This window comes from Miscanthus floridulus, chromosome 1 (genome assembly GCF_019320115.1).
Source record: "Miscanthus floridulus cultivar M001 chromosome 1, ASM1932011v1, whole genome shotgun sequence".
NCBI classification, from domain to species: Eukaryota; Viridiplantae; Streptophyta; class Magnoliopsida; order Poales; family Poaceae; genus Miscanthus; species Miscanthus floridulus.
The window spans coordinates 184,568,149-184,582,678 of NC_089580.1; the positions used below are offsets into that span (position 1 = coordinate 184,568,149).

General features: G+C 53.5%; 3 protein-coding genes across 3 annotated transcripts; all 3 read left to right on the forward strand.

Annotated features, from left to right (window-relative positions):
• The first annotated feature begins 1,998 nt into the window (after positions 1 to 1,998).
• Positions 1,999 to 6,770, forward strand: LOC136504999 (endo-1,4-beta-xylanase 5-like). The gene is made up of 5 exons (XM_066500058.1): positions 1,999 to 2,163; positions 2,316 to 2,365; positions 4,654 to 4,876; positions 4,980 to 5,143; positions 5,252 to 6,770. The coding sequence occupies exons 1-5, from the start codon at positions 2,085 to 2,087 to the stop codon at positions 6,482 to 6,484; spliced, it is 1,749 nt and encodes a 582-aa protein (XP_066356155.1). The 5' UTR covers positions 1,999 to 2,084; the 3' UTR covers positions 6,485 to 6,770.
• Positions 6,771 to 7,524: 754 nt separating this feature from the next.
• LOC136505005 (endo-1,4-beta-xylanase 5-like) lies at positions 7,525 to 10,169 on the forward strand. The gene is made up of 6 exons (XM_066500067.1): positions 7,525 to 7,608; positions 7,920 to 8,071; positions 8,196 to 8,331; positions 8,452 to 8,618; positions 8,731 to 8,826; positions 8,919 to 10,169. Exons 1-6 carry the CDS (start codon positions 7,554 to 7,556, stop codon positions 10,032 to 10,034), a joined length of 1,722 nt encoding a protein of 573 aa, XP_066356164.1. The 5' UTR covers positions 7,525 to 7,553; the 3' UTR covers positions 10,035 to 10,169.
• Positions 10,170 to 10,996: 827 nt separating this feature from the next.
• On the forward strand, positions 10,997 to 12,166 carry LOC136468094 (uncharacterized). The gene is made up of 3 exons (XM_066466968.1): positions 10,997 to 11,086; positions 11,171 to 11,365; positions 11,660 to 12,166. Exons 1-3 carry the CDS (start codon positions 10,997 to 10,999, stop codon positions 12,164 to 12,166), a joined length of 792 nt encoding a protein of 263 aa, XP_066323065.1.
• Positions 12,167 to 14,530: the final 2,364 nt, after the last annotated feature.

The following is a 14,530-nucleotide window of genomic DNA, read 5'->3' on the forward strand; positions in this document are numbered from 1 at the left end:
ATTGTCGGAGTTTTTTTTTCGACCCAATGATCTAGAGAAAATAAACTTGATTCACTAATCACAAGGCATCAGCATACGGAAACCTATTAATTTCTCCTCCAGAGTCCAGAGTCCAGACAGGCGCAGAGCGATAGCGATCCTAGCATGAAACCAAGTGGTGAAGGCGATGGACGTCGCTGTTGCATTGGCAAATGCAGGCATCCATGCGCGCATCATGGCGCAAGCTCCTGAATGATTTTTGACGATATCGTCCGGCGCGCTGACCCTGCTGCGGTGTGGACGCGCTCCAGGGATTTCGGCTCAGCTCTGGCCACCACCAAGAGAGATGGGCAAGCAGCCGCACGCACGCACTGCATACTCTGGCTCTGTTGCTTTGCTGCACCCCAAGTCTGGACCTTAACGTGCACACCAGTAGCTGTTGTTATCATGTTATTAGCCTGCTATACTACTTGTACTAGTACTAGGTTCTACTCCTAGCAGTTACTAGCACTTAGTAGCTTTTAGCAGCGCAGCTTTGCAAGATACTGCAATCTGGAACTGGAACCTCAGCGAGTCAGCGCAGTTGATGCGGGCATTCACCAAGAGTTGGTGATTGGCAATGAACTAGCATCACAAGCAAGATGAAGTTTCTTCATGCATCTCGCTCACCCCGTTGCCGAGTAACCAACCTCCCGTGCTGGAACTCAAGCGTCGAAACGGCAGGCCTGGCCCGCTTGCGTTGCCTGGCTTGCCAGCGCCCGCTTCCGCGGTCTTGCCCCCACGGCACTCCTCCACGCCACGCGCGGGGAGACGACGATGAGCCAGGAGGTCACGCACCCATGCCCCGTGGTGTGGCGTAGCGTACGGGGAGGGAGCGGACGGGTGGCTTGGCCGATGCGTGCGAATTTTGGCTGACAACGCTCAGCCCGTCGTCAGCAAACGGCCTCGTAGGTTTTCCACAGTGCTTGGCTGCTTGCTTGCTAACCGCCGGGCTCACGCCTTTCCGTTTGACCCCCGGCCCCGGCCGTGACGATGACGTATACACATATCGGCCACAGTGCTTGGCTGCTTGCTTGCTAACCGCCGGGCTCACGCCTTTCCGTTTGACCCCCGGCCCCGGCCGTGACGATGACTTATACACATATCGGCCTCGTAGGAACCTTTAGTCCCGGTTAGAGACAGCAACTGGACTAAAGGTCCCTTTTTAGTTCTGAACGGAATCTCCAGCCGGGAGTAGACTTTTACTCCTAATTGGTAGCTCTAACCGGGACTAAAGGTCCCTTTCTAGTTTCGGGCGGAGCCTTCAGCCAGGAGTAGACTTTTACTCCTGGTTGGAGGGACCAACCAGGAGTAAAAGTTAACCTTTAGTCCCGGTTGGTAGCTCCAACCGGGTCCAACCGGGACTAAAGGTCCCCTGCAGCAAAAGCCTGCCGCAATAGCTGTTGGGATGGACCTTTAGTCCCGGTTGGAGCTACCAACTGGGACTAAAGGTTTCTCTAGTCCCGGGCGCGAAAAATACCGGGACTAAAGCCAAATTTCGAAGTTGATCAAAAGTCATTTCTCTACCTGTGCTGGTTTGGATGAATGAAATGAAACAATAATGACGTCAGAAATCCGTTATACCGATGGCCCGGTGGACCCGCCGCAGGAGGTCCTCGTCAGTGGAGACGAGTGGCGGAACGGGGTCAAAAAGGAAGCTCTAGAGCGCACACAGCGGGGATCCGGCCGGACGGTAGAGCCGTAGCGATTGGTTTGACGTACTCCATGCGCGCGCGCGCAAAAGGAAGAAATCACACCACACGGCCCAAGACCATTACGTACGTTTTTTCTCCCATCGGCCGTCTAAACATAACTAACCAGCAGCGGGAAGCGGGAACCAAGCAACTCCTATTCCTCGCTATCGCTAGGCCGCAAGCTACCGGCCGGCCGTGGTGGTGCAGTGGAGCAAGCTAGCCAACAAACCTCTATAAATAGCCCAAGCAGATGCTGCGGCATGCACGGTGCAATCAGCAGCTCGGCTCATCAGCCTCCGATCCTCCCTCTCTCCAGCATCTCTCTCTGCCTCTTCATTCGGCCATCTCAGTACACAGAGAGAGAGAGAGAGAATGGAAGAGAGGGGGGTTCCAGCAATGGGGAGAGCCCAAGCCTTGTTCCAGTCGCTGCTGTGGGTCGCCATGCTGAGTGGTAAAGCTCGATCGAACTAGCCGCCATTCGCTAGCTAGCTAGGCTCTTCTTCAATTCGCTCTAGCTTTCTCTCGTTCAGTTGAGTGGAAACAACTGTATTGGTTATGGGTGAAAAACTAACCACATCGACTTTCTTCTTCATCTCCTCGCAGTTGCTCGCGTGGTGCAATCTCTTCCTTACGACTACTCGTCGAGCTCTGAGGTATGCATGCCTAACTAACCGGCCTCTCTCCTTCTTCCCTCCCTCTCTAAGCTAGTAGCTAGCTCATCCATACATACCTGTGACGTGCCCGGCTGCCGAACTTTGTTACCGTGCTGCATGGATCCACCAGAGCCACCATCAGCTTCACATCATCGCATTGCGCATGTCACGCATCCTATCCCTGAGTGGCAGGGGCGGCGCGGCCGGTTAACACCGGCCGTCGTTAGTTGCCTGTCGCCGGCGGCGGCGCGCGCGCGCGTGACATGTAACTGACAGGTGACATGCGTGTGCGTGGGCCATTTCGTGCACTAGCTGCGCACACAACACAAGAATACTTGTCTAGCCTGCTGCTGCTTGCTGGTTTCGCCTCCTCCCGTGGCTCATTTGTGCGGGTCGGAGTCCACTGATGAGGCACTCAACACTCACTGTGGGGACGGGATTTTGACATGTCGCGTATGTAGGCACGCGCGCAGGTCACAAATTAAATGTTTTATTAGTGATAATAGAATCATCATGCGAACTTTCTTTAACTAGGCCCAGTCTATCGGCCATGTGAACACAGGACAAGAAGGTTACACCTCGTTCATATATACAAGTGTGTGTAGCTTTTTGGTTGATTTGAATTTAGTATAGTACCCCTTTTGATCGGGCAGCATGCACGCACATCGATCATGGGTAGGTGCAGATGGACCAAACAAGTAGGAGCAACAAGAATTCACAGCCATTCTGCCAAATTTTCCCTCCCCGATCGAACAGGACCAAATATTTCCAACAAGGACAGAATAAGTAAGTTGGCCAGGTGCCTAACCACATGCCATGCCCATGCCGTCTCGTTTTTGAGTTCTTGACCCGGTCCGATGAACCACCTCTGTATGTCATCAGATCATCATCAAAACGCACACTAGCTTCTGAAAAATTACTTGGAAAAGTTAGCCGATGCCCCCAAATGCGTCCGACTCATAATCATGCAAAGCGCCGACCCCCCACTTATAGCAAGTTAGCAACCAAAAACCAACCCACTGATCGGTGTGCCGCAATCAGCCTATGTGCACGCACATACAACTAACTTTGCTGACTACCTGACTGTTGTGTTCTGACTTTCTGTGTGTCAACACATCTTTATTATGCCCTTGTTTAGTTCCACCCCAACTTCTAAAAAGTTGCTACAGTACCTGTCACATCGAATGTTTGCGGCCCGTGCATGGAGCATTAAATGTAGACGAAAAGAAAAACTAATTGCACAGTTTGGTGGGAAATTGCGAGACGAACGTTTTGAGCCTAATTAGTCCATGTTTGAACACTATTTGCCAAATAAAAACGAACGTGCTACAGTAGCCCCAAAATCCAAATTCCTACCACTAAACACAGCCTATATTTGTATATCGGCGTGTGCCTCCTGACATGTCGACACGGTCAAAAAACCAGAGCCCCTTTTCGCTTGCGTTTCTGGTGCACGCCAAGCAGGGGAGGGCGTGTGTACCCCAGTGTCTGCCACACACCAGATCATGCTCTCATGCAGGCCACCACTGAGGCTAGCTTATTGGACAGATCACTGATCCTCACCTGCAGCTTAACTTATTCAGGTTAATTTGGTTGGTGAAGATATATTTTTTTCATCAATCAATCGGCTCACTCCCTCTCGGTTCAAAAGAGGCCCCTTAAAAAAGAAAAAGAGGTCTACTCGTGTGTGAATCCGTCCAGGGCAGGATAGGAAAGTCAGGGGCTTCCAAACAAGGGCCTAAAAGTGACTTATTGCTTTCAGTTATTCTGCACACCACAATTTGGTTTCACAGTCAGCCACCCCAATTGTTTCTTGTGCCAAGTAGAACGTGGTTTCGTTTGTTAGTCCTATGTTAGGCGTCAGTTAGATACGCGATCACTTGGGCTTTTGCAGGCGAGTCAAACAGGATATAGGAGTATGTATATGTGCTTCTAGTACTAGTTGACCTGTAGTCAAATAATCCAAAAGAAAAGTTGAAATAGACCAATAGCTACATATATATGGGGCTGCAAATGAGTGACAGTGCACCAAACTAAAATCTGGCATGTGCGTAGTAGCATCCTAATAGTCTACTTTAGTTCACAGTTAGTTACCGTACACAAACTTTTCAACGGCTTTTACTGGGATCTTGACAGGCCTGGCACTTTTGACAGTTATACTACACCCATCTTACTGTCCAGGGTGACTTTACTGCCGTTCAAACAATTTTTTTTGTAACTTTACTGTTATACGGAGGGTGAAACTTGTGTTGACCTGAACGCTCGTGCTGCGAAACGTGTGGGCGCAGTGCTTGCCGGAGCCGCTGGAGCCTCAGTACGGCGGCGGCATCCTCCGGAACGCCAACTTCAGCGCCGGCCTCCAGGGCTGGTCGTCGTTCGGGTACGGCGCCGTCGAGGAAGGCTTGTCAGCGAGCGGCAACAGCTACGGCGTGGCGCGCAACCGGACCCGGCCGTACCAGAGCGTCAGCCAGAAGGTGTACCTGCAGAATGACACGCACTACACTCTGTCAGGTCAGTGAGTGAGCTCCGGCTTCCGGGGGAAAAAATTGGTCGCAGCAGCGATGAACGAAAAATCAGCTTATTAATTTTGTGTTTTTTCTTCTGGTATATGCAGCTTGGTTGCAGGTCAGCAATGGTAGCGCCGATATCAGAGCTGTGGTGAAGACCAACGGCGACTTCATCCACGCCGGCGGCGTCGAAGCGCGGTCCGGCTGCTGGTCTATTCTCAAAGGCGGCCTCACCGCCCCCGCCTCCGGAGCAGCAGAACTCTACTTCGAGGTAAACTAAACGCACGCATGAATGTTCGTTGCAAGAAGAGAAGCTGTTACTGTCAGGCTATGCTCTGTTCTTACAACTCACAAGAACTTATGGGTCCGCTGGATGCAGAGCAACACGACGACGGTGGACATATGGGTGGACAACGTCTCGCTGCAGCCCTTCTCCCGCGAGGAGTGGGCGGCGCACCACCACGCGGCCATCAAGTCGGCGCGCAAGAAGACGGTGCGGCTCCGCGCCAGGGACTCCTCCGGCAAGCCCGTGCCGGGCGCGCAGGTGCGCATCGAGCACGTCCGGAACGGCTTCCCGCTGGGGTCGGCCATGAGCGCGGAGATCCTGCAGAGCCCGGCGTACCAGCGTTGGTTCACGTCGCGGTTCACGGTGACCACGTTCGAGAACGAGATGAAGTGGTACAGCACGGAGCAAGTGCAGGGGCGCGAAGACTACTCGGTCCCCGACGCGATGCTGAGGTTCGCCAAGAGCCACGGCATCGCGGTGCGCGGCCACAACGTGTTCTGGGACCAGCCGAGCCAGCAGCCGTCCTGGGTGCAGTCGCTGTCGTACCAGCAGCTCCAGCAGGCGACGGCGCGGCGGATCAAGTCGGTGATGTCGCGGTACGCCGGGCAGGTGATCGCGTGGGACGTGGTGAACGAGAACCTCCACTTCAACTTCTTCGAGGGCAAGTTCGGGTGGGACGCGTCGGCGGAGTTCTACGGCAAGGCGCACCAGCTGGACGCGCAGGCGCTCATGTCCATGAACGAGTACAACACGCTGGAGTGGCCCGGCGACCCGATGGCCGGGCCCAGCAAGTACCTGGGCAAGCTGTTCCAGATCAAGAAGTTCCCGAGCAACACCAACGACGCTAGGATGGCCATCGGCCTGGAGGGCCACTTCTCCGTGCCCAGCATCCCCTACATCCGCGCCGCGCTCGACACCATGTCCGAGGCTAACGCGCCCATCTGGCTCACCGAGATCGACGTCGCGCCGGGGCCCAACCAGGCGCAATACCTGGAGCAGATACTCAGGGAGGTGTACGCGCACCCGGCCGTGCACGGCATCATCCTCTGGACGGCGCGCCACCCGCAGGGCTGCTACGTCATGTGCCTCACCGACAGCAACTTCAGGAACCTACCCACCGGCGACGTCGTCGACAAGCTCATCGCGGAGTGGATGACGCACTCGCACGCCGCCGTGGCGGACGCCAACGGATACTACGAGGCCGAGCTGTTCCACGGGGACTACAAGGTCACCGTCAGCCACCCGGTGGCCAACTCCACCGTGGTGCAGAGCCTGAGCGTCGACAGGGAGACCGACCCCGATAGCGAGTACACCATACACGTCTAGCTGCCTTAGCTCCTATATAAGTAGCCTCCTTCCTAGTACTCCTACTACTAAGCTAGGAGGGGATTGATATACATACGCATACACATGTGCATGTGCATGATTGTGGGTCTAGATTCTAGGGTATTGTGGTTTGTGATGTCGTCAGTCAGTCATATACATACACATACATATATAGGGCGCCCGAGAGATAGAATTCCTGGTGAGGCGATCCATGTGATGTTCATATAAAACAGAGGAGGAATTCGATTTGTTCTTCAATATAGATATACATCCTTCTATAGCTCTATCTCACCCCTGTGCCTGTGGACACCAATCTTACAAGAACAAACATTACCAATCTCATTACCTACTAGTACGAGGCTATTAATTTTGCTAAAGCTAGCTTAACGGAGATGCGCCGTGTCAAATCAAAATTCAAAACAGGGCAAGAAGCCCCATTGCAACGGGGTTGAAAAGGATAATACTCTTTCTACTTAGGTTAACTACTGAATTAAATGTATAAATACTATTGATGTAAGTTAACAATAAAAGGATCACACTGACGGTATTGATACTTTTGAAATCATCTAGGCCCTCAATTTGGTTTTAGTAATTAATAACAACAAGTTATTGTGACTAACATGTGCTCTGCAACGTCATTACTATTTGGAGTCGCCATATGACTTTCTTGGCCCTAATTATCTTAAATAAAAGTAAGTAACAGTTAAAGTTTCAAATGTTTGAACAAAACTTGTCCAAACACATGTAGTATTTATGATGGAGGGAGTAGCATTGTAGCAATACACATAAGCTGATGTATGCAATTGTTCCCAACAACGTGCATTACCCTGGATAGTGACCAACCGTGGGGCTGGGCATGCGATGCGTTACTTAGGAGTAATGTTACCCTCCCTATATGTGAAACGGCCTTCCTACTATTTTTATCCCACCTTATTACATTTTAATCTTGAACAAAAGTTAAGACCAAATATAGCTCTTTGGTCCCCCGTCATTCTCTCTTCTAAAAGCTACTATATAAACAGAAACCTTTCAAAGTCTACGGTGCCCATCGTAGAGCGTCAAAAGAAATATGATGGTTTCCACAGGAAAGTTGGTCTTCATCTTGTTGATCGTGCTATTTGAAGGTTAGTTCTTTCTAATTAGCTTTAACTATGCATTTTCTTTTTCAAATGTAATAGCAAAATTACTGACTCAATCAATATGTATAAGCATAAAGAACATATTGATTTTTACAATTTTACATTAGTGAGAAATCTCTAATTAACCTATGTACAAACTCCGGGCATAACAATTCACTTTAGAGGATTCTTATAGACAAACAACGGATGAAGTTGGTCGACAGAAAATGTGCAAGATCAAAAGTTCTGATGTTGAAATTTCCAAAAAAAAAAGGTTCTGATGCTGTGATGCATAACCATCTCTCCTCTCGACGCAGGATCCTTGGTCACTTCAAAAAAGGGCTATTCTTCAGAACAGCCATCAGAAAAGGGCGGTGGCTATTCCTCCAAGGAAACATCAGAAAAGGCCGACGATTCCTCAAAGAAATCATCAGGAAAGGTCCCCTATGACTACTCAGCAAACATTGAGGTAAGCAGCACATGCCCCAAGTAAAACCTTCCCACCCCTGTGAGCTGAGTCGTTTCCATCGGCACTTATATGCCCTGGTCCGCGACTGACTGGCCCTGCTCGACACCGTTGCTTTGCATTGCAGTGCATCAAGGAGCCGGAGAAACCTCTGTATGGAGGCGGCATCATCAGCGCCGCCGACTCTGGCAGCAAGAAGTGCCCTGTCAAGGGCTCCGTCCTCAAGGTCGAGCTCAGGAAGGACCACCACTACGCACTCTCCGGTAATCCGCACTCATATAATTGTCCAATTCATTTATCCCGAGATCTCTGTGATCAGTCGACCACCAGGCGTCGAAGATGATGCAGCTAAACGGACAGACGTTTTGTGCGTGTGCTCCCAGTTTGGCTCAAGTTTTCCAAGGGCACCGGCGACATCACTGCCATAATCGTGACGCCCGATGGCAAGTTCAACACCGCCGGCGCGATCGTGGCCCAGTCCGGCTGCTGGACCTTGCTCAAGGGTGGAGCCACCTCCTTCGCCGAAGGCAAGGGCGATCTCTTCTTCCAGGTAATGTAATAGGTGGCAGGACAATCTTTGCAAATTATGAAAGGGAGTTAATCAGTCCAACGAGACGTGGATGAAAGAAGAACTGATATATGGAAGCTAACAATGCGTGCAGAGCAACTCAACCGCGGAGATCATGGCGGAGAGCATAGCGCTGCAGGGCTTCAGCTTTGAAGAATGGAACGCTCACCGCGATGAAGTCGTCGCCAAGGTTTCCCACTCAATGCAGACCCAGAATGGAATGCTAGTGGAATCATCGGTCTCAATGAGCCGTTGAAATATATATACTGAATTCGAATGCAGGAACGCAAGAAGAAGGTGAAGATCACGGTGGAGTGCGGCGGCAAGCCACTGCCGGACGCGGAGCTGTCTGTGGAGTGGGTGGCCAAGGGCTTCCCCCTGGGCAACGCCATGACCAAGGAGATCCTGGACATGCCCAAGTACGAGGAGTGGTTCACGAAGCGGTTCAAGTGGGCGACGATGGAGAACGAGATGAAGTGGTACAGCACGGAGTACAACGAGGGGCAGGAAGGGTTCGAGGTGGCGGACAAGATGTTGGAGCTGGCGGAGAAGCACAACATCAAGGTGCGTGGCCACAACGTGTTCTGGGACGACCAGAGCCACCAGATGCCGTGGGTGAGCAAGCTCAGCACCGACAAGCTCAAGGCCGCCGTGGCCAAGCACCTCAAGAGCGTCGTCTCCCGCTACGCCGGCAAGGTCATCCACTGGGACGTGGTGAACGAGAACCTCCACTTCAGCTTCTTCGAGGACAAGCTCGGCAAGGACGCGTCCGGGGAGATCTTCAAGGAGGTGGCCAAGCTGGACAGCAAGCCAATCCTGTTCATGAACGAGTTCAACACCATCGAGCAGCCCTGCGACCTGGCGCCGCTGCCAACCAAGTACCTGGCCAAGCTGAAGCAGATCCAGTCGTACCCGGGCAACGAGGACCTCAAGTACGGCATCGGCCTGGAGAGCCACTTCGACAAGCCCAACATCCCCTACATGAGGGGCTCCCTGGACACGCTCGCGGCGGCCAAGGTGCCCATCTGGCTCACCGAGGTGGACGTCACCAAGGGGCCCAAGCAGGTGGAGTTCCTGGAGGAGGTGATGAGGGAGGGGTTCGGCCACCCAGGCGTCAAGGGCATCGTCCTGTGGGCGGCCTGGCACGCCAAGGGCTGCTACGTCATGTGCCTCACCGACAACAACTTCAAGAACCTGCCGCAGGGGGACGTCGTCGACAAGCTCCTGGACGAGTGGAGGAAAGTGCCCGAGAAGCCCAAGACGGACAGCAAGGGTGTGTTCGAGGCCGAGCTCTTCCACGGCGAGTACCAGGTCACCGTCAAGCACGCGTCGCTCAAGGAGCCCATCGTGCAGACGGTGGACCTCGACTCCAAATCAGAGGCCGCCATTAAGGCCTAACTAACTGGTTAAGAGTACCACACAACATGCCCGTGTCGCTAACTGTAACATTCCAATTTGTATGCCGTTGTCGCTAACTGTAACATTCCAATTTGTTTTTCCATATATATACATTGAAAGACATAATCTGCTGCTCCCGTTTCTCTATTGTTGGAGAATGGTCGACTCGGCCAACCACTCCCTGTTGGGAGTTGAAGACTGATCGGCTCTGTCGACCAGCTCTTGTAGCTGTAGCAGTAAGGCAGTAGGCCATAGTCGTCCTGTTAGCTTGGCTTATAAGTCGTACTTTTTCAGTCAACGAACAATATTTTTCTCTCACAACAAATCAGCCAACAATACTTTCAGTCATGGCTTATCAGCCAAACGAACAGGACAAGTAGTGGTGGTTTACTTTAGCCATGTAGAGTGGAGATGACTGAGCTAAGCTTTATATCTTAGGAGTAGATAGTTGATATACTCTTGTACCTTAGGAGTAGGTAGTCGGTGTACTCTATACCTTAGAAGTAAATAGTTAGTGTACTCTTGTACTCCGGTAGTAGGTAGTTGATGTACTCACCAACAACTATGTACCTGGTACAGGTACAACTAGAGTTGTATATATTCTATCCAAAGGCAATACAGCAAATCAGTTCAGTTTGCCACATCCAAAGGCATAGCTTTCAGCCAGCACTGGGCTTATGCTGTGTGCGTGAGCTGTTCTCAATATCTTCTTCTACCTCTAACTATAGTGAATAAGTGTGCTGAAAAAGCTTACTGCTTACCTGTGCAGGACAACCGAGGGACCAACAAGTGGTATCGAAGCCGTACAAGCGTCGTCGCCGGTGCAGGAGGTCAACGGCACCAGTTGGCCGACGCTGACTCGCACCAACTATGACAAGTGGGCAGCGACCATAAAGGTCAAGCTCAGAGCCCGACGGCTCTAGAATGCCATTGACAAGGGCAACGACAACGAAGAAGACGACATGTCAGCATTGGAAGCCATCATCGCTGCTGTGCCAGCGGAGTACAAGGAGCCGTTGGGGGCGAAGAGCTCTGCTAAGGAGACGTTGGAGGCTATTGCGGCGATGCGCGTCGGTTCCGACCGCGCAAAGAAGGCGACAGCCTAGCTGCTGAAGCAGGAGTACACTAACCTCAAGTTCAAGGATGGTGAGTCGGTGGAGGACTTCTTCCTCCGCCTGCAAACGCTCTTCAGCAAGCTGAGGAGCCACGGTGTCACCATCGACGAAGAAGAGGCGGTCTCCGAGTACCTCCACTACGTGCCGGCGAACTACATCCAGATTGCTCTCTCTATAGAGACGATGCTGGACTTGTCCACCCTCACCATTGAGAATGTGACAGGCCGTCTGCGGGTGGTGGACGAGCGCATGGAGCAGGCCACAGTATCGACGGACAGCGGCAAGCTGCTGCTGACAGAGGAGGAGTGGGTTGCCCGGATGAAGGAGAAGAAGTCCGAGGAAACCTCCTCCGGCCGCGGTGGCGATGGCAAGCGCCGCGGTAAGGCTTCTTCTTCGGAGAAGAAGAAGGTCGACCCCAACGCCTACCGGCGCTGCAGGAAGACGGGCCATTAGGCAAAGGAGTGCCCAAATCGTAAGCAAGAGAAGAAGGTTAAGGCTCATTTAACGCAGGCTGATGAGGATGATGAGGCCACTCTCCTGATGATGACGTTTTGTGCATTGCACGACGTTAAGGCGAAGGAGAAGGGAGAGGTGGTGGCGGTGGAAGGGCACGGCAAGGCTCTGAAGGCTGTCCACCTCGACGAACCGCGCTCCCAAGTCCACCTCGAACGTGTGGGTGGTGAGATGGAGCAGCGGTGGTACCTGGACTCTGGCACCAGCAACCACATGACGGGCTCTAAGGAAACCTTCTTCGAGCTCGACGGCAACGTGATCGGCACGCTGAAGTTCGGTGACAGCTCAAGGGTGACGATCCGAGGACGCAGCACCATCATCTTCAGGTGCCAGAACGACGAGCACCGCGCTCTGACAGATGTATATTACATCCCGCAGCTACGTTCAAGCATCATCAGCATTGGCCAACTGGATAAGCGCGGCAACGAGGTACTGATTAAGGACAGCGTCCTCAGGATCAGGGACCGGGAGCAGCGGCTTCTTACCAAGGTGAAGAGGTCCTGAAACCGGCTGTACCTGCTCGACCTGAAGGTGGAGCAGCCCATCTGCTTGGCTGCACGACGCACGAAGGAGCCATGGCTGTGGCATGCCCGGTATGGACATCTTAGCTTCGACGTTCTTGATCGGCTAGAGAGGATGGTGATTGGGTTGCCTCACATAGAGCACGTAGGCGAGCTTTGTGACAGCTGCTTGGTCGGGAAGCAAAAAGGCTGTCGTTCCCGAAGATGGCGAAGTACCGTGCGGCAGAGGCCCTCGAGCTGGTCCATGGTGACCTCTGTGGGCCGATCACATCGGCGACGTCCGATGGGCGCATGTACTTCATCTTGCTGGTGGATGACTGCAGTCGGTACATATGGCTGCAGCTTCTAACAAGCAAGACCGAGGCGGTGGAAGCGGTCAAGAAGTTCAAGGCACGCACGGAGGCAGAGAGCAGCAAGAAGCTACGCGTGCGGCGAACTGATCGCGGCGGTGAATTCACTTCGGTGGAGTTCGCTGCGTACTGTGCGGATCAGGGCGTAGTGCGACACCACACCGCGCCGTACTCGCCACAGCAGAATGGCGTGGTGGAGTAGCGGAACTAGACGATGGTCGGCATGGCTCGATCCATGATGAAGGCTAAGAAGATGCCGGCCGAATTCTGGGGAGAGACGGTGACAACGGCGATGTTTATCCTCAATCGAGCGCCCACCAAGGCCCTGAAGGGCAAGACGTCGTTCAAGGCTTGGCATGGATGCAAGCCGAATATGTACTTCCTCAGGACATTTGGCTGTGTCGGCCATGTGAAGAACACCAAGCCTCACCTCGGCAAGCTGAAAGACAGGAGCACGTCGATGGTGCTCCTAGGCTACGAGAAGGGCAGCAAGGCCTATCGCCTTTATGATCCCAAGAGAGGCAAGGTTGTGATCTCTAGGGATGTGGTGTTCGATGAGATGACAGCTTGGGACTGGAAGGGTCCGGGCACTGGGGAAGCTGGCAGCTTGAGCAGCACCTTCGTCGTCGAACACTTAGTTATCCACGGTGGTGGAGACACTGGAGAAGAAGTGCTGACCACCCTAGGAGTGGTGCCGAGTGGTCCAGCAGCAATGCCGAGAACTCCAGAGGGGATGCCGAGCACTTCAGCAGTAGTGTCGAACGCTCCAGCAGTGGAGCCGACCACTCTAGGAGTGGCGCCGACCGCTCCAGCAGTGGATCCGACCACTCCGACAGTGATGCCGACCACTCCAGTAGAACAGGGAGGCCGAGGACCACCAATCGAGTTTACCTCCCCTCCAAGCGACATCAGTGAGTTCATGGATGCCTTCCATGATGGTGAGGAGGTGTGGTTCCGTAGCCTGGACAACATCGTCGATAATGCAGGGGCCACAGGCCTATCGAGTCGGCTGCTCGACGATCCAGAGCTGCTTCTTGTTAGTGCCGAGGAGCCACCGACGTTTGCAGTGGCTGAACGCGACGCCAATTGGCGACGAACGATATTGGAAGAGGTGAAGGCTATCGAGGACAATGGCACATGGGAGCTGGTAGATCCACCGGTGGGCCGCAGGTCGATCGGCTTGAAGTGGGTCTACAAGGTGAAGCGGGATGAGCGTGGCGCCATTGTCAAGTATAGGCTTGGCTCATCGCCCATGACTTCGTGTAGCGTGAGGGCATCGACTTCGAGGAAGTCTTTGCTCCAGCGTGTTGGCCATGGCAGCAGCGAAGGATTAGCGCGTCCACCACCTCGACGTCAAGTCTGCGTTCCTCAACGGCGAGCTCGCGGAGACGGTCTTCGTCAAGCAAGCTCCGGGCTTCGCCGTCAAGGGCGCTGAGCACAAGGTGCTCAAGCTGCGCAAGGCGCTCTACGAGCTACGACAGGCCCCTCGGGCGTGGAACGCCAAGCTCGACGCCACCTTGGGCAAGCTTGGGTTCACTCGCTGTGCTATAGAGCACGCGCTCTACACGCGGCGACGGGGGAAGGACGAGCTCGTCGTCGGCGTGTACGTGGATGACTTAATCGTCACCGAAGCGTGAGCAGAGGACATCGACGGTTTCAAGCACGAGATGGCGGTTCGTTTCAAGATGAGCGATCTCGGCGCGCTCTCCTACTACCTCGGCATCGAGGTGAGGCAGGGGAAGCAGAGCATTTCCCTAGGTCAGCGTGCCTACGTGGAGAAGCTGCTGGAGCGCGGTGGCAGGCGGAGTGCAAGCCATGCGCGACTCCGATGGAGGAGCGGCTAAAGCTGAGCAAGCACAGCACTGCTGCAAAGGTGGACGCGACGTGCTACTAGAGCATCGTCGACGGGCTACGCTACCTCACTCATACCTGACCGGACATTACGTTCGCGGTTGGGTACGTCAACCGTTTCATGGGGGACCCGCGCGAAGATCACT